The sequence below is a fragment of the Barbus barbus genome, assembly GCF_936440315.1.
Source record: "Barbus barbus genome assembly, chromosome: 4".
NCBI classification, from domain to species: domain Eukaryota; kingdom Metazoa; phylum Chordata; class Actinopteri; order Cypriniformes; family Cyprinidae; genus Barbus; species Barbus barbus.
In genome coordinates this window covers 19,039,029-19,061,863 of record NC_136732.1, presented here as the reverse complement: position 1 = coordinate 19,061,863, position 22,835 = coordinate 19,039,029, and the positions used below count along the sequence as shown (strand labels likewise).

Sequence of the window (22,835 nt, the reverse complement as noted above, 5' to 3'; positions counted from 1 at the left end):
AATTTCATTTCTGTTCTGAGAAATGCACCAAAGCAACTGAGAAAAAATGTAATCCTTTTGATCTTTTATTTTTTTTAAATCACAAGAATCTAACCTTTCATTGGAAAATAAGAATTTAAAAATGGGGGGAAATATCATTATGAAATATTTTTTTACTTTAATACACATTGGCCACAATTAATGGCACCCTTTTATTCAATACTTTTTGAAACCTCAATTTGTCAGTTTAACAGCTCTAAATTTTCTCCTATGATGCCTGATGAGGTTAGAGAACACCTGACAAGAGATCAGAGACCATTCCTTCATCTAGAATCACTCCAGATCTTTCAGATTCACAGCTCGGTGCTTCTTCTCTTCAGTTCACCTCACTCATTTTCTACAGGGTTCAGGTCAGAGGACTGGAATGGCCATAGCAGAAGCTTGGTTTTATGCTCAGTGACCCATTTTTGTATTGTTTTTGAGGTTTGTGTTTGGATTATTGTACGGGTTGGAAGATCCAAACATGTCCCATTATAAGATTTCTAACAGAGTCAGTCACTTATTGATTTTTTATCTGTTGGAAAATATAGGCCCATAACATCAAAAATACAGCAGTATATTTCATTGTACACATGGGGTACTTTTTATCCCTGTGTTCACCAAACCCATCTTGAGTGTTTGCTGCTAAAAAAAATATTTTTTAGTTTCATCTGACCATAGAAGCCAGTCCCATTTGAAGTTCCAGGCGTGTCTGATAATTGAATATGCTGGAGATTGTTTTTGGATGAGCTAGGAGATTTTTTCTTGAAACCCTCCCAAACAACATGTGGTGATGTATGTGCTGTTTGACAATTTTTTTTAAGGTTTTCTGACCCCAAGACTCAACTATCAGGGCTCCAAACTGCGACAAAAATATTAATTTGCGAGTGAAGTTTTTGCTGAGGTCGCCACTGGCGACTATATATAATTTGCATGAAAGGACTTTTTTCCCGATTGTTTTGCGCTCACATCTTTTGTTATGTTCACGTATTAAACATAAGACGATGCGCATCAAAGTTTTACTGGAAAAGAGTTTCAAACAGTCCTCGTCTCTGCCGCACACAGTCTGCTGAACGCAGTGAGAGAGACCTGAAAGGGCCTGTTTACACCTGGTCACTTCATGCATTTTCTCTGATCGGATATCTATATGATTTGTTAAAACGTTTCCCCATTTACACTTGGCCACATAAATGTGTCTTCGCAAAACGGATATAAATCCGTTCTTCAATTCCCGCTTCATATGCAAATATAACGGAGTTCACGTCAATGAAAGCCTGTCTAATTTCAATATCAAGAGAGCGCGCGGCATCAGCACTGGAAAGATAGGCTAGTCTCGCTACTTTTAATGAAGAAGATTGTGTGTTGAGCGTCTGCGGCTTACTTTCAGGTTCATTCAGTTTGCGCGTCGCTTGCTGAAGAAATACTCCGCTACTCATCCGCGGTGATGCTTGTTGCATTGCGCTGTCATATCTGACTATAACATGCCATATAGCCTATAAAACGCTCTCACACGTCTATTATTTTAATATTATGGGAGGAGTAAAATTACCATATGTGGTTTCAACAACCAGATGCATTTACACTTGTCCGGTCGATCTTCTTATCGAGATCTTAGTCTATATGCTGTGTTCTGTTAATGCATGGACTTCCTGTTATTTGAAGCGCACTTGCCATCCAGTAATCGCAAAAAGCTTTGTGCTGTCTTACTTTTTAATAAACAAAGTATCAGCTTTAAAATGCTACGAAATTCAAATGATGCGGTTTGGGTGCTCTTTAATGCGGACCACAAGCGCACACTTTCAGTAATATAAACACCAGTACCCCGCGTCCACACGGTCCGTGTATGCGTCCGGATCGCGCGACAGGAGAGTATCGCACTTAATGCTCAGGCGCGATCTCTTTAGCACCTCAGTTAAAGCAGCAAGTGAACCCATTATATATTTCCATTTACTACTATAGTATGAAATGAACATGATCAAAAGGTAGGCAATAAGAAAGCCTATAGTACAACTTACTGAAATGTTTTATGTAAAAGCTCATTCAGTGTTTCAAACTGAGGAAATGTATAAAGCTTGTAAACATTGCATTGTAATACATTTACCTCAGAATAACCACTCAGTGTCCATAAACTCATCAGTCAGCTAGAAAAATAATTATAAAGAGGAGCGTTTTGCTATATTTATGCGCTGTTGCATATTGATATTTTTACTTATTGTGTTGTACATGATTCAACTCCTCCTATAAAATTGCATTTTACTAATGAAGAAAAACAGACTGAATGTGTGAAAGACGTGACAACATTTATAGGATGCACTGCACTCAGTTGCCAAGTGATGCTTATGGTCCATGATATTGGTACAGATTCTGTGTAACGAACAATTCTTTGTGACTGTATATTTCAAGTTGTAAAAGACATTTAATTCACACTTTAAGTGAACCTTAGTCCCCCGGTCGACCTGATCATCTACAAGATGGATTAAAATGCTGATAAAACCTAGAAAAGATAAGACATAAACACATGACAAAATGATTGAAATGTTAAAATAGGGGGGAAAAATAAAATGATAATAATAAAATAAACCACTTTTATTCTGTGGCACCTAAAAAAATAATTTGGCGCCTAAGTTTTTCTTTTATAGGAGCCAATGGCTCCTTACTCGATTTTTTTGTCTGGAGCCCTGACTATATTCTGCAATTCTCCAGTTGGGATCCTTGGAGAGTCTTTAGCCACTCAAACTCTCCTCCTCACCGTGCATTAGGACGATATAGACACACGTCCTCTTCCAGGCAGTTTCGTAACATTTTATGTTGATTAGAAATTCTTAATTATTGCCCTGATGGTGGAAATGGGAATTTTCACTGCTGTAGCTCTTTTCTTAAAGCCACTTCACTAATTTGTGAAGCTCAATTATCTTTCGCTGCACATCAGAAATATATTCTTTGGTTTTTCTCATTGTGATGGATGATTAAGGGAATTTGGGCTTTGTTTCCCTCCTATTTATATTTCTGTGAAACAGGAAGCCATGGCTGGATATATTCATGTTCATAATCACCCTGGAGTGCTCAAAATTGTGAATATGAATGGGAATATACTTCAGAGATATTTTACTTATAAGAATTTCTAGGGGGGGGGGGGGGGGGGGGCAATAATTGTGTCCAAAGTGTATTTGAGAAAAACATTTATTTCATAATAATATTTTCCCCCATTTAAAATTCTTATTATCCAATGAAAGGTTATATTTTTGTAATTTAAAAAAAAAATGAAAGATCAAAAGGATTAACAATGCAGATTAATTTTCACAGCCTTCTTTGATCATATTTACCAAGGGTGCCGATATTTATGGCCATGACTGTACATAAATACTTACCTTTGAGAGATGAACTAAAGGTTTTGAGGACGTTACAGGCTTTTGCAGGTAATCTATTGTGTGGTGCTGTTTGTACAATTTTTTTGTAGAAATACACATACTTCTTTGCAAATATTAAGGACGATTCGAGAAATGCTCCAAAGCGAATGAGAAAAACTTTAAACACTTTTCTTTAAAAAAAATATTAATTTCCAGATTTCATTTAAAATTTTATTTAAAAATTCTGGACTCAGCTGTTCAATTCCTTCCTTCATCTTCCTTCATCCATCATAATGACCTATCATGTTGTGTTTTTAATTCACAGGGGTTCCCATGCCGAAGCTGGAGTGGTATAAGGATGCCGTGCCCCTCAGTAAACTCAACAACCCTCGCTACAAGGTTATCTCCAGCATGGGGCTTCAGGTCAGGAAGCTACAGCCCAGCGATGCCGGAATCTTCCAGTGCTTCGCCAGGAACTCAGCCGGAGAGGCTCAGGTCCACACTTACCTGGACGTCACGAGTGAGTCTGACCCCGAGGCCAGCCTGCGGGGCGTCATGCATTCTTTATCGTACACCTTCCAGACTCGATGCTACTAATTATTGACACACAAACAATCGAGACATTGTCAAGGGTATTAGATATGGCCAGCTGCAAAGTGCACCTTCTCTCAGCCGTTGCACAGCAGTTATCCGGCGTGACAGATGTGTTGTTCCTAATCTACGGTTGTGTGATTCTCACTCCTTTCCATAAGAGATACAATGGCTCCCTGTGGAGAGGCCTGTCTGGAGTCGATTACATCGTAGTGTTTATCAGGGCACTGCCCTGATCTGTACATGAGGACCTTAAGATCCCCTTAGAGGAGCACTCTCATCGCACAGATAATTACCACAGCCCTGATTGCACATATTTACTGCATGTAGATTGTCGTAATGATTTTAACTTCTAGCTGTATTGACCTTTGAATCATCTGATTGTCTGTGCTTTTACAGGCCATTTTTGGGAATGAAGCTTGGTCATTAAAAAGAGCAATATTTTGTTTAAAAGGAAATGTTTTACAGTCTTCAGGGTATGTTCAAAACATAAAAATAAAACTTGTACTGTTTTAGAGCACAAAACCCTCACTAATAAGCTGAGCTTTAAAGTAAAAAAAAATAATAAAACATAGAATAAGGACCCTTTAATAAAGATAAGCAATTCATTTCAGGCCTAAAAGAAAGTTTTAAGTTATTAAAAAAGCACTCGCTCACTTCAGCTCTGAATGGCTGAAGATCTTGCATGGAATGCGGCTTCTTCTGTCTTGCATATTGATTGTGCATATCTAGACTCGCTCGTTGAGCGGCGGTTCAATCAAAGCTGTGTTAGTTCTTCTGCTGGCTTTATTATTCCTGTATAGATCTGTTTCATGCTAAAGTGATCAAGGAAAAGTACAGTGGATGAATGCTATATGTAATCACTCACCAGGCCTTTATCTCCCCAGAGAGCCTGTGAATGGGGTCGCCGTAAGTAAAAAACATTGCAGTTTTTCTGAAGTGTTGATTTTCGGTGTCATACAACCTCTGATTTTTCAGTGTCAAACATTCTGTCAAGATGTACAGTTCAGGTGCTCTAACAAAGATAGCGCTGATATACCGTCATAATACAATCAAGTAAGAGATATAGAGGTTCATTTAACTATTTTTTGGCGAAATGGAATTGAGTTGCTTCTTGCACATTTTGCAGAATATTTCAAATTAAATGTCCGATAATAAAAGCATGCTCAGTTTTATCCAAAACAGATATATGTGAATCTGGCAGTCTAAAAAATAAAAAGTTTAAAAAAAAGTTTTTAAAAAATGCAAACATGAGGTAAAAATGCAGTTGCTGAAGCAACCAGATCATTTTAGATTGCTTCTACAAGTCTTTGAGCTCTTTTTGTCGTGACTCATGTCTTTTATAGCACTCTGCATTTCAAGTGCAATTATGTACCAAGAGACCAACTGAACAAGTCAGAAAAGCCACACATATGGAGCTGGTTATGTGATGCAAAGGCGATAATTTATTAGTTTACTATTAATGCACTATGCTTTGTCAGGTTATGACTTAATATTGTGCTAGGAACTACAAAATTAAGTCTTTATTAATCAATGATCTGTAGTTTTCATTTTAGCTGGAAACTGCTGTAAATTGTAGATAGGTTTTTGAAGTTTTGCAGACATTTTGCACTGTAGGTAGAAGCAAGTTTTGGTAGGTAGAACCAATGAGCCTTGGTTGCAATAATCTGTATCTGTATTAGTCATAGAAATATTGGTCAGTCTGGAAAAAAATTACTAGACTGTGACTATAATAAAAAATTACTCATAGCATAATATAAAATTTTGGTTATACTGCCCAGCCTTACCGTGGCATCAGTACTCATGTGATAAAAATGAAGTAAAGCAATTGGAAAGCAAGCTGTAATGGGTTTTATATTTCTGTCTCTACTGTTCCAAATGAATTGGCACATATTCAACAATGCATCCAAACAGAGATCTTTTGCTCTCAAACAGCAGTATGTTTTACTTTTCCAAATGGAAATACCTGTTCATTTACACATCTCTGCCTATTAAAAATGACCTAGCAACTCCACAATGCCACATTGGGCACCCAATCAGAACAGTATAATTAGATTCATGCTAGTTGTTTACCGTCTCCGATTTGAAACACAAATTTGCAGACATGTCCCGCATTGCAATAAAAGCATCAGTAATGTTTTGATGGACATAACATTGTTTTAATACAATTTACTGGCTGGTGTTTGGACTCTTGTAATAATTTGCATGTTCCTGTGGGGGTGTGTGGGTGGACTGCATTAAAAATGAGGGATGAGGGGATTGAATGAGGGGCCACTGAACGAATGTGGCGTTTTCTCTTCCTGATCAAAAACTGTGACTGTGTGTTTTGCAGGTATGACTCCGGCCTTCACCGTGGCGCCGGTCGACATCACTGTCACACATGGAGCGGTGGCCACGTTCACCTGTCAGGTATCTGGGGCCCCTAAACCTGCCGTCATCTGGAAGAGAGGTAAAGCTAGTGCAAAGTGATGTTTGATTTGAGCAGTTTTAGCATTTGTAATTCACTAATGAACAAGGCATAAATCACATCTGAGCTTTGTTCCAAAACCTATAGAGTTGCCTTCTTGCCTGCTGCCTACATTGGAGCGTCTTGTCCATTATCTACTATATCTTGGGTCTAAACCATTTGCAGCCATCTACATAGGCAGAAACTTCACACACTGCCTATGTAGGGGACACTTGACTCACAATTGAGTTCACTTGAGTTTAATTTTGGCAAGTGAATTGCATGAAAGTACACTGCATACCTGAATATTAGCTAAATCATAAATATTCAATTCCACTGAACGGTTTGTGTCAATGTTTTTCTGCACTAAATAAAATATGTTAATTTATCATTAACATTTTCATTATTTATAATCTTGAATTAATTCATTTTATACTGAGTTCATCAGAATCTTTGCCTTCTTTGCATAAAATACACTAATGTTTAAAGGTTTGCGTTCAGTAAAAAAAAATTAAATGGTTTTTTAAAATGTTTTTGAAAGAAGTCTCTTATGCTCAGCAATCATAATATCTAAATACAGCAAAAACACTAATATTGTGAAATATTAGTACAGTTTAAAATAACTTTTCTATTCAGTCTTCAGAGTCACATGATCCTTCAGAAATCATTCTAATATGCTGATTTGCTGCTCAAGAAACATTTCTTAAAAATCAGTTGAAAACAGTTCTGATTAATATTTTTGTGGAAACTTTGATACAATTTTCAGGATTTTTTAATAAATAGAACAGCATTTGTTTGAAATAGAAATCTTTTTAGCGATGTAAAAGTCTTTACAATACATGATGAATTTTAAGTTTATCTGTAACAATAATTTCATTCACCTTGTATGATGTTTTGGACTTTTTCCCCCCTGTTGTCACAATGCATTGTGCATTAAGGATACTTTCAATCCTATTTTAGAATTTGGTTAAAATAAGATTTATTAGGAGGCAGCATAATTAAGGTGACTACTTTTTGGAACAGTCTTTAAATTTTTGCATCTATGCTTCACTAAAATGTTGTCTATGCAGGCAGTTAGCTAGGTTTTGGAACGGAGCATCAATGTGCAGAAGTAATGTCCGTATTAACATGAGTCCATCTCGGACCTGCTGTTTTGTTATGTGTTCTAGTGCTATATTTTACTGATTACAGCCAGATCGCAGGCATCCTCGCCGCTTTGTTAATGCAGCAGAGGCATAAATTAATGTATGAGGTTGTGTATTTTGTGCATTTAAGCCATTAAGATATCTTTGTTGCAGCCGATTGGCAACACAAAAGATAATTTCATGCAAGAGTAACAAAAAAAAACTTCCATTATATTCTACAACTGTTTTGGCGAAATTCAAGAAGTCGTTTCCATAGCATTCCCAATTATGAAGCAGCATATTTAATAGCGGCCCCTAACAAGGTAGAGAGCTCTGCAGGCAGTTTCAGGAGGATTTTCCTCTGGGAAAACTTTAAGCTTGCAATAAAATCATCCCGGACTCCGACACCATGCATAGTGATGTTCTATTAATTCCCTATATGGAAGCAGATGCGAGATGTTGAGCTAACTGGTGTGTGTGTGTGTGTGTTTGTTTGCTTATGTATGCACATCAGATACTCAGATCCTCGCCAGCGGTTCGGTGCAAATTCCGCGTTTCACCCTGCTGGAGTCCGGCGGTCTGCAGATTCAACCAGTGGTTCAGCAAGATACGGGGATGTATACCTGCTATGTGGCTAACTCAGAGGGAGCGATCAACGCCAGTGCCTCCCTCACCGTATGGAGTAAGAGAAACATACTTAATCTAAACCCATCTTTCCGCCACAGAATAAAAGAAATCAAAGGGATAGTTCACCCAAAAATTTAAATTCTGTCATTAATCGCTCACCCTCATGTTGGTCCAAACTTGTAAGACCTTCGTTCACCTTCGGAACACAAATGAAATCTGAGAGCTTTCTGTCCCTACATATTCTTTTTATCTCACAGTTCTGACTTTATTTCTCACAATTACGAGTTTGTATCTTGTAATTTGGAATTTAGTTATAAATGAAGGAAGGAATGACTGAATGAAAATGAATGTTTAAGGACTTCATTTGGACAAATTTAAAGGCGATTTTTTTCAATATTTAGATTTTTTGCACCCTCAGATTCCAGTTTTTCAAATAGTTGTATCTCTGCCAAATATTGTCCTATCCTAACAAATAATAAATGGAAACTAATAAATGAAAAGCTTATTTATTCAGCTTTCAGTTGATGTATAAATCTCAATTTCCAAAAATTGACCCTTATGGCTGGTTTATTGGTCCAGGGTCACATATTTGATTCCATGCATTAATTTGAATACAAAATGTAATGTCCCAAAATATTTTTGAACGAAATATGCATTTTGTGATACAGACAGATCTTTTTAAAAAAATATATAAAGTCACAGTTTTGAGAAAAAGTCAAGATTGCAAAATTTTAACTCACAATTGCAAGACATAAACTTGGAATTGCAATAATAATAAAAAATAAATAAATACAGTCAGAATAGTGAGATAAAAAGTTGCAATTACATTTTGTATTTTTATTTAATTTTTTTCGTGGCACAAACAAGACTCCATATGTAGCTATGTAACTTCCATAAGTCCACAAACAAGCCTAATGAAATGCTGTTTTTGTTTTGATGAAAAAGAGAATAGAACATCTCTCCAAAACAAAATCTTTCACATTGATGGCTAACAAATGCTTGTGTTGGTTTGAATAGATGCATTAACAATCATTGGTTCATATTAAAATCTTTATTGTTTGTGTTTGTGAGAACAGGCCTTAACTACGCATTTAAAGATACTGATTGTCTTTAAAACATCTGACAATCAGTTTGATAAATAAAGTTTATCAAAAATCAATAATTTTATTTAAAATGAACAGGAAAAATTATTTGACTAACTGACCACCATTAATTCAGTGGAAATGTGTGGTTCTGGACTGGACAAAGGTAAAACTCACAAAAAAAGTATTTTCCTAAATAAATAAATAAGGTCAGAGCAGAACCTGATAAGCTGTTCCATGAAAAGCAGCTTCTTAGCACAGCTTTGCAAGGTGATATCTACAGCATCCAGACTTGTTATTACACACTGATCAGAGCATGTAAAGTCCTGGCATTGTCTCAGCGAGAGGGAAACGCACTCGGCTGTTGACGTGCGAAGAGGCTGTTAAACAGTGAAGCGTAGCCGTTTGGTTCTGGAAATGTGTGGAAAACTAGTGCAGAATTAACTGTGTTTGTGTTTGCTCCAAGGTCGCACGTCCATATCCAGCCCTCCCATGGACAGACGTGTCATTAAGGGGACCACGGCCATTTTGGAGTGCGGTGCCACCCACGACCCACGAGTGGCAGTGAGGTGGGTGATGACTAACGAGCCGTGCCGCGCCGCGCCGCGCCGCGCCGCTTCCTTCTCTCTTCTCAACATCAGAGCCCAGGGCTCCACACTCGGTTTGATTGTAATGTTAATTCAGAATGTCAGCCCACAGGCCTTGAAGTTGATTCAAAGCGCGATCCGTAGTGCTGTACAGTTAATTCGGCGCTAATATGCTGGATATCAGCGTAATGAGCCAGCGCTGTTTCCTGCGCTCCCCCTGTGTCAGCTCGACTGTGATAGAGTTCTCTTCTGCTCCTCGTCTCCTTCACTTGGCAGGTACGTGTGGAAAAAGGATGAGGAGTTAGTGAGCCAGACCAGAGGAGGGCGTATCAGCCTGCAGGAGGGCTCCTTGCACATCAGTCAAACCTGGTCCGGGGACATCGGGGACTATACATGTGACATCATCTCTCAGGCCGGCAACGACTCCAAGGCGGCCCGTCTGGAGGTCATGTGAGTGACTTAGCTTCCCTTCATCTCTGAGCATTAGGCTGACTAATGCGCTGTGCTGATGGATGTGTCACCTTCCGGATGCATATTGCGCGTCATTTTTCACAAGCCGGCTTTGAAGTGTGAGGACGGAATTGAAGAGCGAAAAATATGCTGTCTCTCAAAAACCTCTAATCCTAAGTATTCAACTTTGTCATGTAGCTCATCCCACACCGTTTCTGCTATACGTAGACATGAATGATACCTCAAATCGTGAGGCTTGTTGAGGAGAGGTGTAATATGATTTCCACCTGATGGACAATAGAACAGACAAAAAAACCTACATACTCGGGTGGATACTCCACCCAAATATGAAAATTCTCAATCTTTTCCAAGGATCTTTTGAGATTGCAAAATTTTTTACTTGCCCTGCCGACATTTTCCCTGGCCCTGCCACAAAAAATTAAATAGCTGTTGCTATGTTTTTGACCCATGTTTTCTTGTGTTCTAATAAATAAGCTTATATGACACCAGCATTTAAGATACCTGTTAATATTTACAATTCATGATTCCTATTTTGATACCACAGCAAAAACTACTTACAAATATAAAGCTCAAATAGTATTAACCTGTTAACCTTCAACCCCATTTAGGGCCTCGCAGGTGAAAATAACCTACCTGAATTAAAATGGTAACAGTTTGTGACAAAGTGTGCTTACACAAACAAATTAGGTATCTTTGGAAAGAAGAGACTCTGGGCTTTACTATCTATCATCCAGAGTTGATAATGCTCAAAAAGATAAAAAGTTATAGACACTGACGTGCCTTGAAAAATATTTTTCCACACTGAATGTTTTTTTATTTCATATACAAATACATGAAATAAGTCCTGGAGCAATCCAGAAAAGTAATGGATCGAAAGCCATGTGTCTCATCAGTTCATATTTCAAATTTGAAGAAGATACCATGAAAAATGAGATTCCTGCAATATTTTTTCTGAAACTATTTATAGTCCCCCCACCCCCCTGTTTGAGGAAAAATAACCACCAAATGGATTGCAGAATTATACAAGCTATTTTAGTCATTATACATGTTCCTGCATAGTTTTTCAATTATAAAATAATAGACAGATTTATTTGAGCACTAAAAAATACAAAAATAATTATTTGAGTAATAAAAAAGGAAAAAAAATAGAAAAAAATGCTTTGTATATAGTATGTATACTGAAGTATTCTTCGTTATTCGTTATTACAATGATAAATATCACTGCCAGACGTGAAGTGATATTGCCAGACATGGTCATAGAGTCAGTAAACACACGCTGATGTGCTTCCATTCAGATTATAATCAAACAGATGGGCCATATAATCAATAATAGCTGATCAATGAATCACAATGATAGCCGTCATAGAGTCGCTAATAAACACGCTGATGTGCGTCCATACAGATTATAATCATGCAGACACGGCCACATTCCCCACACAATACACACACACACATATAAAAAATGTAGAAGAAAAAAAAAACAGTTTTTTATGGATAAAGCAGATCGCTAAGTTACGCCCCGCTCAGATGACAGCGTGCGTCACAGAAGCGTCACTGCCGGCAGGAGGGAGCGCCAAATTCAAATAATCTATATTCCGCTTTTCTGAGACTTTTTTTTCCGTAGACGGTCTCATTATGTTTGTAAGACCGTATTCTACAAAATCGTTTTGTTTTTTTACCACCAAGACGCTGTTTTTGAGCGTAATTTATTCCATAACGGACGCGAACAATAACTCTCTGAAGAAATGAAACGTAAACAAAGGAATATTCATCCTTATTACAACGTTATTGTTTCGCTGGACTAAAAGTGCTCGCTGGGATGTTTTTCTGTGGACCCTTACCTCTCTAACTAAACTGGGATTTCAGCAGTGGACGCGTTTGTGGCTCGTTATTACAATGATAAAGGTACGTACGGCTTTTTTACTCTGCGTGTTTGGATGTGTACTGCTTACACAAATGTAGCAAATTTGTGCCACTCATTCCTTATAAGCTTTCCATCGAAAAACAGCGATCTGTCGTCGATGCTTGAGGCTTAGACCCTCAGAATGATATAGAGTTTGACAAGATTAACTTTGTCCCGTTTCATTTATTCTATTAGAAAACAATGACACATGCAAACAAAGAGCGTTCAGTGCGAGGTCGCTCTGGTGCAGGCTAACAGGTTAAAGACAAGTAAAAAGTCATTAAATAAGAACAAATGAACAAAGATACTAATTAAACAATGCTTGAGGTTTGTAGGTGTTCTAGTGTCAGACTTTGTTTCCCTGTGTCTTGTGTTTCCACGTGCTCCCTGTGTTTCCTTATGCCCTTATTTGGTTTTCCTGTTCTTGTCCTTGTTTGTCATCAATTAGTTTATTAGTCCTCAGCCCCGTGTTATTAATTATTTAGTTTAGTCTGCCCTTTATAAGCCCTGCATTTCCCTGTGTCTGTGTCCGGTCTGATCGTTTTTATGTGGTATCGTCATTCAGTGTGCGTTCTATGTCTCCAGTGAATTCTGAGTTTGTGCATTAAAAGTTTATGTTTGAACGAAGTTCCTCGACTCCGCGTTTCTCTGTTCCTGAGTGTGTCGTGACAGAAGACCGGACCAGACAAAGTAAGCGGCTGTTTTTTCCTGCGGCATGGACGCCGCCTTCCGCTTCACCGCCCTAGTCCGTCAGGATCGCCCCTTTTATGTGTATGCAGAGGAGTTCTGCAAGATCGCAGTGGCGACGGCGTGGGATAATGCCATGCTTATAAAGCTGTTCTGGCTCGGGGCCAACTACCACCGTCCCGTGGACCTCCCAGACACAACCGGACTGAGTTGGAAAGAAGGGATCTACCGGTGTCTGGGAGGCGTCCGGGCCCGAGCCAGAACCAGCCCACCGTCTTCCGTGGCTCTCCCAAGCACGCCGCCATCCGCGGCTTTCCCGTGCTAGCCGCCATTCGCAGCCAACGCAAGCCTGCCATTTGCGGGGAAAATCACGCCGCCGTCCACGGCTCTCCCTCACCAGCTGCCGTTCCCGTCCCACGCAAACCCGCCATCCGCGGGGAAATTCATGCCGCCGTCCGCCGCTCTCCCGAGCCACTGTCCGCAGGGAAACTCAAGCCGCCGTCCGCGGCTTTCCCAAGCCCGCCGTCCATGGAGAAGTTAACTCCGACAGAGAGTGTGGTAAGCCCGCCGGCACAAAGTATGGCAAGCCCGCCTCCAGAAAGAAGGGCAAGCACGCCTGCAGATAATATGGCAAGCCATGGCAATATGGTCGTTGCTTTCCCAAGCCCAGTACCTGCTCCTCACAAGTATCCTCCAGTACCCACTCCTCGCAAGCACCCTCCTATGTCTCCGCTGGTCCCGCCAACTCTGCTACGTCTCCGCTGGTCCCGTCCAGATCCACGCTTCCCGAGTGCCCCCAAGAGTTTGCGCTTCCCGAGCGTCCCCAAGAGTTTGCGCTTTCCGAGCGTCCCCAAGAGTTCGCGCTTTCCGAGCATCCCCAAGAGTTTGCGCTACCCGAGCACCCCCAAGAGTTCGTGCTACCCGAGCACCCCCAAGAGTTCGTGCTACCCGAGCGCCACCCAAGAGTTCGCGCTACCCGAGTGCCACCCAAGAGTTTGCGCTTCTCGAGCACCCCCTATAGCCCGCGCTTCCCGAGCGCCCCTAAGAGCCCCGCATTGCCCGAGCCCCTACTTCCCCCAAGGATTTTTTTTTTTGGGGGGGGGGGGGGGGGTAGTAGGGCTCCTGCCGAAGAGGCCGAGGCAGGGGCTGGGACCGTGGTCTCGGAGGCGGACCCGCCATGGCCGCCCAAGCTCCCAGATCCGCCTCCGAGACCACGGTCCCAGCATGACTCCCGGAACGGGCGCCGCTCTGGAGGCCGGTAGCCCTACCCCCTGATCCCTGGAGGCCTTCAGAGTGCCCACCCCCCCTCCACGTTAGATGGTATATGGCGCGAGGACGCGCCTTCCGGAGGGGGGAGTGATGTCAGACTTTGTTTCCCTGTGTCTTGTGTTTCCACGTGCTCCCTGTGTTTCCTTATGCCCTTATTTGGTTTTCCTGTTCCTGTCCACGTTTGTCATCAATTCGTTTATTAGTCCCCAGCCCCTTGTTATTAATTATCTAGTTTAGTCTTCCCTTTATAAGCCCTGCGTTTCCCTGTGTCTGTGTCAGGTCTGATCGTCTTTATGTGGTATCGTCATTCAGTGTGCATTCTATGTCTCCAGCGATTCCTGAGTTTGTTCATTAAAAGTTTATGTTTGAACGAAGTTCCTCGCCTCCGCGTTTCCCTGTTCCTGAGTGTGTCGTGACATCTAGGTGTTCAAGTACAGAAATTAAATAATCAAAAGTAAAATAACATTTGCATTTTCTTCACTGTATAAATTAAATATAGATTAATCATTGTTAAAGCTACAAAAGTTGTTTGTACAGTCAAGAGCGGTGAGTGATTTTCTTTTTTTCTCTTTTTTAAATTAACATTAAGACAGCAGTTAGGTATATTAGGTGCAGTCACTTTAAGACACATGCAGGGATCCAATGTACTGATGCACATACGGTTACTTTCTGAACTTTTTACATTTACTTAAGGCATAACAAACTTTTTTTGAAGATTCTCACCAACAAGATGATATTTACACATACACACAGAATTGTTGATACCCTTGGTAAATATGATCAAAGAAGGCTGTGGAAATAAATCTGCATTGTTAATCCTTTTGATCTATTATTTTTTAAAAATCACAAAAATCTAACCTTTCATTGGAGAATTAGAATTTGAAATGGGTGGAAATATCATTATGAAATAAATGTTTTTCTCTAATACACATTGGACACAATTAACGGTACCCTTTTATTAAATACTTTTTGAAACCTCCATTTGCCAAAATAGTATAGGAGTTTTCTCCTATAATGCCTGATGAGGTTAGAGAACACCTGACAAGAGATCAGAGACCATTCCTTCATCCAGAATCACACCAGATCCTTCAGATTCACCTCACTCATTTTCTACAGGGTTCAGGTCAGAGGTCTGGAATGGCTATAGCAGAAGCTTGGTTTTGGGCTCAGTGACCCATTTTTGTGTTGAGGTTTGTGTTTGGATTATTGTATGGTTGGAAGATCCAAACATGGCCCATTATAAGATTTCTAACAGAGTCAGTCACTTATCGATTTTTTTATCTGTTGGTATTTGATAGAATCCATGATGCCATGTGTCTAAACAAGATGTCCAGGACCTCCAGCAGAAATATAGGCCCACAACATCAAAAATACAGCAGTATATTTCATTGTACACATGGGGTACTTTTTATCCCTGTGTTCACCAAACCCATCTTGAGTGTTTGCTGCTAAAAAGCTAAATTTTTGGGGTAACACTTTACAATAAGGTGTCATTTTTTAACATTAGTTAACAAATGACAAATGATTAACTATCATGAACGAACAATGATCACCACATTATTACAGTATTTATTCATCTTTGTTAATGTTAGTTACTATGCTAATACAGTCATTCATTGTTAGTTCATGTTATTTCACAGTGCATTAATTAATGTTAACAAGCACAAGCACAACTTGTGATTGTAATAGTGCATTAGTAAATGCTGAAATTAACATTAACTAAGCTTAATAAATGCTGTAGAAGTATTGTTCAATCTTAGTTCATTAACTAATGAACCTTATTGTAAAGTGTCACCATTTTTAGTTACATCTGACCATAGAAGCCAGTCGTGTCTGATAAATGAATATGCTGGAGATAGTTTTTTTTGCTGAAAGCATTTTCTTTTTTTTCTTTTTTTCTTGAAACCCTCCCAAACAACATGTGGTGATGTAGGTGCTGTTTGATAATTTTTTTTAAGGTTTCTGTACCGAAACTCAAACTTTTTCTGTAATTCTCCAGCTGTGGTCCTTGAAGAGTCTTTAACCACTCAAACTCTCCTCCTCACCGTGCATTAGGACAATATAGACACATGTCCTCTTCCAGAGAGTTTTGTAATATTTTCTGTTGATTGGAAATTCTTAATTATTACCCTGATGGTGGAAATGGGAATTTTCAATGCTCTAGCTCTTTACTTAAAGCCACTTCACTAATTTGTGAAGCTCAATTATCTTTCGCTGCACATCAGAAATATATTCTTTGGTTTTTATCATTGTGATGGATGATTAAGGGAATTTGGGCTTTGTTTTCCCTCCTATTTATATTTCTGTGAAACAGGAAGCCATGGCTGGATATATTCATGTTCATAATCACCCTGGAGTGCTCAAAATTGTGAATATGAATTGGAATATACTTCAGAGATATATTACTCATAAGAATTTCTAGTGTGGCCAATAATTGTGTCCAAAGTGTATTTGAGAAAAACATTTATTTCATAATAATATTTTCCCCCATTTAAAATTCTTATTCTCCAATGAAAGGTTAGATTTTTGTGATTTGTTTTGAAATAAAAGATCAAAAGGATTAACAATGCACATTTATTTTCATAGCCTTCTTTGATCATATTTACCAAGGGTACCAACAATTCTGACCACGTGTGTACTTTTGGATGTATTTGTCCATTCAATCGCGAAGAGAAGCGTAAAGAAACTCAATTCAGTGCTTGCGCGTTGCCTGAGACATGGCTCTATGTGCACGCTGTGTGCACAGAACACACTGAATGGAGCTTTGCATTTTGTGTACATGTAGTTTAGTGTCCTGCTATATGATTTGTCAGTACAAAAAGCTCCCTTTTACATTGTACTTTCATCACACTGTATGCTTTCTTTCTTTAGCTTTCTTCTTCGTTATGTTTGCTCACCCACTGCAGCATCTGCATACACTATCTGTGTGGATTGCTGCTCTCAGCAGGAGCGTGTAGATTGACCTTTCCTCAGTAACCTTTTTCAGTGTAACCTTTCCATCTGGATTCCAACTGCTTATACGCAATTTTCATATTCATCAATGGCCCACTAATTGTAACTTTTAAAAGCATTTATTTAATCATCAAAATAAGTTTTTTCTCTGTTCTTTGCCTTTAAACCCTGTCTTTCAAATCCTAGTTTTTAAAGTATTTATGAGTGCTTTTTTAACTCTCCATACAGAAAAAATGACCGTCTCCTAAAAATCTTTTGACCTTTCGACTTGTCTCTGAGTGGGTAGATTTCTTCATCCCGGCTATTTGAAACTATTTCTGATCCGTGTCTGCCAGTCGAATCCTTAAACCCGAAATAAAAGTCAAATCTTGGCAGCGTAAACATTTTAACACCTAAAGCCTTTGCTTATGACTCTGTATCACAATATGATGAGGGAATAAAATCCCCTCAGAAGCTCTCCTGAAATAAACCACTGGAAGACGGCAGTAACCAGCGGGTGTGTGTACTTTATGCAGATTTCATGAGGCTAATGTTGTGTGGAACTAAGACTCATTATCTGTTTGTGGGTTTTCTGGCTCCTCATTAAACTGGAGAAGATGCCGTTGTGGTATCAGATGGTTGTGTGGAATCGGGCATGTTGTCAGGAGGACTTTCCCCAGTGGCTGAAGTCACCCATGTGAAGTTGTCTTTTTCCACCTTCAGCGATCACAGCCCACGCCATTTTAACTAAACACTGATGATCTGAACAAATTATTAGTTCTGAGGTCTTTTTTTATTTTTTTGCGAGTGTAATCTTATTTCTATGTTAAAAATGCAAAAATTTTATCTTATTATATTTTTCTTGTTTTTTAATAATACCTGTGAAGGACAATATCTTGATGGACAAACATCCTTATTACAATATACATTTACATGAAAAGCAAGAATTAGAATACTTCACCAAAAAAGGCTTGTTTTGATTCTTAACTTTATTATTATTTTTTATTAGAGCTATTTCCTAGAGATGTTTTATTCATTATAGTGAAATCACTGCTTTTAAAGTATACATTTTTTACACCTTTAGAAACGGCATAATCTTCATTCTTAGGCAGAAAGAACACAAAGAAATCTTAAGCGTTGCCGGTTCTCTCCATGGGTTTAATTTAGAGGAGAAAACAAACTGTCCAAGTGCAACTGTTGGTCCTCGGTGCCTGGTCTCAGCAGGAAGCCTATCCTCCCCAGAAATGATTAATAAAGTAATCAATAAAATAAAAAAGCGAGTGTGAAGAAGAAAATCAAGAAAAACGTAAACGGATGCCTGCCTTCGACTGGCTGTGAGATTCCGGCTGAATTTGGAGTCATTTTGAACATGGAGGAGCCGGCAGTAGTAGTGAATATGTGAGAAGATCTGAAAATGGGCCATGGTGGCCTACTGGGAGAGACAGTCCCACAGATGATCATCAATAGACCCAAACCACAATGAATGCCTTGTAGCGCTTCTGTAATACTCTGTGTCTGATTTCCATCTGGCAAGAAATCTAGTAACTAGTACGTTTAGTAACCACAAAATCACATCATTTTCTGTAAAGAGCCTATATGCTAGCTTTGTCTATGCAGTGCTTATGTGAGAAGTGTGAAACAGCCCTTATTTTGAGTATTTGCTGTTTTCTGTCCTCAGAGAGCTGCCACACTCACCTCGAAACCTACAGGCCAGCCTGAACGCCAACGACAGCCGCAGCGTGGATCTGTCCTGGATGAGACCCTTCGATGGAAACAGCCCCCTGCTGCATTATGTGGTGGAGCTTTCAGAGAACAGTAAGATAAACCAAGCAGTATTTATTGTAAAGGAATGAGGTTTGTTAGGTTTTACATTTTTGAACACATCCTGGTTGTCAAACAGTGGTTAAGGTGATGATCTACACTTTGCTAGGACACCGGTGTGAATTTGAGAGGAACTAAGGTTGAATTGGGAACAGAACCTTAGTAGTGCCCACCCACATTTTCAGCAGCCCTGGTTCCAGAGGTATTTTTTTCTAGTAATTTAGGGAAAAAATCAAAAGTTTAAAGAGTTATAAGCCATGAACCAAACCAACCAGCTGTGATGTGAATCATATACAAACTTTGGACCAAAATACAAAGATACTGTATAATCTATCTATCTATCTATCTATCTATCTATCTATCTATCTATCTATCTATCTATGTATATATACTGTATATATGAATACAAGTGTCAATTTGTACCCATTTACCACAAAATCTGCATATATTACACACAAATATTTAAATTTTTTGCGAGCATAGGGAGACTAACTCGATTACGTCATTCACAGTGCTTCATAGAAGTGGGTGGACCCTAAAGAGTTCTCTTGCCATGATTTGCTTCTCTCGATTCTCTGTTTGGTGGCAATTTCTCTGCAAAATCATGGGTAATTTTTTTCAACCAGAATTCTGTTGTTAAACACTATTGTTTAAAAAATCTAAAAAGCATTTACCATCAATTAACAGCCTCATTGCTCGCAATAGGTTTATTTTAAATTGTTGTTGAAAATAAGTTCTCCTATGGAGAAAATTAATAGGATTTTTATTTCCAGAGCCCCACTTATGCACTCTTACGTGGCAGAAATAGTATGAGGAGTATGCAAATGTGCTATTCTGAATTCAGCTCCTTACATCCAATAAAAATCACCTTGACACCACTTGATTAAAAGACATTTTGAGTCAAAAGTGACTCAGAAAAAGTGATATAGCTCTGAAATGAAATTATTTTAAGAGTGAATAAGATGCCCAAATACTTCTTGGGATCACTGTATAGCCATTTGCTCAGTGACACAATTTTTAAGTTGAGCCGAACTGGCAGTGCTAAAGAATATACTGATCTCCGTGCCTCATTCACATCTACCCATAATGCATCTGAATGTTCAGGCAGTCCAGAGCAAGCGTACAGCTGCTCTCTGTATCTACAATGCATGCTACATATGTGAGTTGATCTCAGCTAGTGTTGCCCAGTGGTGTAAAAGCCTGTGGTATTACAGAACCAAGAAAAAAACCCACCCAAGTAGATTGATCTTGCAGGGCTGGAAGAGGACAGAGAGGAATGTGTTGGAGTGGAGGTGAAGATTACTGGTGCAGGGTGTAATATGGCCGGGAAGTCCCATTAGAAACACCTATCAGAGAAAGTGAGAAAAACCTGCTCTCACTGACTAAAATTTTTTTGCCCTCAAAAACACAGATTTCAGGTGCAATCTGTGATGCTCTTCCTCATTAAGAAGATCTGACACATAAAGCAATGAGTAGTACTTATGTTTTGAATCAGGAGATGTTTATTCATGAAAGGATCGTTTTAATTTCTTTTGATCTAAACTTCTTCTCATTGCAAATGTTGTTTTGAGTCAGTTGTATAATTTCTGAAGCTACATGGGCTGGTCATTAAGTGCCATTAAGTATTAATGGCCAGCCTGAATGCTGTGAGGAGTCCAGACTCAAGCATGTTATGTAATTATGAGTGGATGAATAATTTGTGTAAAAAAATATCTTGACAAGTATCATGTGATTATGCTTGATTATGCAAATTGTGTAATTGTATATATGCCACCATGTGTCTTTATTAGACAGAATACAAGGTTTGAGAACACTGTATAATTACTTTCATTAATAACATTTCCAGAAATGATTACACTCAACAGATCTTTAGTTAAAGGGGCCTTTATCATGGAAAAGACTCATTTACATATAGAAGTCTTTGGTACAATAGCAGTAAAGGCCTGTTTAATTCTAAGGGTCAGTGAAGGGACTGTTTTTTGGGGTTTATAAATATTGTAGTACCGTCAAACGATTAATCGCGATTAATCGCATCCAAAATAAAAGTTTTTGTTTACACACATATATATTATGTAAATAAGAACTTTTATTTTGGATGTGATTAATCGCGATTAATCGTTTGACAGTACTAATAGCAGCGATATGGCTATATATCGGCATGACTGTGATTCGGCCATAGGCACAACGCCACAGGCCTCAATTAAGGAACATTGAGTTGCTTCATTGAAAGCTTATATTACTGTATTATGTAGAGTATTATGAGAGAGAGATGGCCTGAGTGAGTGTGATTACCTGCATCTGATACAGAATTCATTCTTTAGCTCAAATAGACGTTATCTTTATTAACAATTTGAAGCATATTTGAAGTCTAAACAAGTACATTCTCATCTAAAAAAAACCCTTAAAACTACATTCCATGACACAAAACATTATTAATTTTAAAATTATAGTGGATTTGGGTGTCTGCCATGACACTTGCGATCAGAATTGCTGCAAGCAGAGTGATACTCTTATCACTTGAATATCATACTCCTCTCAGCCAATCAGATTCGAGAACTAGAAAGAACTTTTGTATAAATAAAAATATATAATACGAGATACATTACCACTCATAATCGAGGTCAGTAAATTTTTATTTTTTATTTTTTATCAGCAAGGATACATTAAACTGATGAAAAGTTCTCGTAAAGACATTTATAATGTCTGAAGGATCATGTGACACTGAAGACCAGAGTAATGACGCTGAAAATTCAGCTTTGCCATCACAGAAACGCATTACATTTTAAAATACATTCAAAAACATTTATTTTCAATTTTAATAATATTTCACAATATTGTTTGTACTGTATTTTTGATCAAATAAATGCAGCTTTATTCAGCATGGGAGACTTCAGAAACATTTGAAAATCCTACCGAACCCAAACATTTGAACAGTAGTGTATATTAATATTATAACATTATAATAAATACATAAATAAATTATGTCCCTTGTAATTTTTAAATAATTGGAAATGTTCTGCTCCTCTTTGTATACCAGATTCTCCCTGGAGAGTGTATTTGCCTGATGTGGACCCCACCGTGACTGGAGCCATGGTGAAGAGCCTGACTCCGGCCCGCTCGTACCAGTTCAGGGTCTGCGCGGTCAATCAGGTGGGCAAGGGACAGTACAGCACCGAAACCAGCAGGTAGGAGGCCATGGTTGTCAGCAGCTGCTTATTCTCATATTGTTTGCCCATCATTGCAAGATTCAGTTTTTTACACTCAAGCTTGGTCAGCAACAGGCTTATTATGTCCCATCACACTACGGTCTGCTGCCGCCCATCATTGATTAAGTGTGTGTTCTGTCACTGATCCTCCACCCACAGTTCTCAGTATGTCCTGCTGCGGCTGCAATCACAACACCGTAGGTTTTCTTTCTCAGGTCATGAATGGCAGGCCTCTTCTCTCACCTCTCTAATCAGACCCCCAAGCAGCTCGCTTTCGCAGGCTTGCAGCTGTGGGCGGCAGACGCCTCTTTCCCAGCAGCTCCTCAGAGGTTTTTCTGCTCCTGATGTGGCAAAACATGCCATTTCTGTTCCAGGTGAAAAGAAGGTGGTGTCGTCTCTCACCCGCAACAGCAATGTCTCACTTTAAAATTAATCACTTTTATTTAGCTGAGTGTTGAGGATGGTTTTTCAGAGATATACAGCTGCTTAGACCTCTTCCTCAATGCTGAATTAGCTGAAAGCTACAGTAAACAGGTGGATGAGAGCAACAAAAAGTTGAAAAGACTTTTCAGTTTCAATGCAACGATGAAGGTAATTTTGCAGCGGAAAAAGACGTTCCTTTTATGCTTGTGTGAATAATGAAAGTGTTCTAGTAAATGTAAAGAGCTGTTAATGAGCAACCGATTTAAAGGAAACTGTGCAATCAGTGTGAGTCAGTCGGGTAC

The 22,835-nt window shown here is 39.0% G+C and overlaps 1 protein-coding gene across 2 annotated transcripts in view; it reads left to right on the top strand.

The window, feature by feature from the left end:
* LOC306868710 (protein sidekick-1-like) overlaps positions 1 to 22,835 on the top strand; it is a 377,664-nt gene that overhangs the window by 259,234 nt on the left and 95,595 nt on the right. For both annotated transcript variants that reach the window (XM_079415005.1, XM_079415004.1), the window contains exons 9-15: positions 3,691 to 3,885; positions 6,289 to 6,405; positions 8,041 to 8,208; positions 9,702 to 9,804; positions 10,099 to 10,272; positions 18,762 to 18,898; positions 21,942 to 22,089. In XM_079415005.1, the coding sequence (XP_079271131.1) occupies positions 3,691 to 3,885; positions 6,289 to 6,405; positions 8,041 to 8,208; positions 9,702 to 9,804; positions 10,099 to 10,272; positions 18,762 to 18,898; positions 21,942 to 22,089 (1,042 nt within the window). The remainder of the gene's footprint in view (positions 1 to 3,690; positions 3,886 to 6,288; positions 6,406 to 8,040; positions 8,209 to 9,701; positions 9,805 to 10,098; positions 10,273 to 18,761; positions 18,899 to 21,941; positions 22,090 to 22,835) is intronic.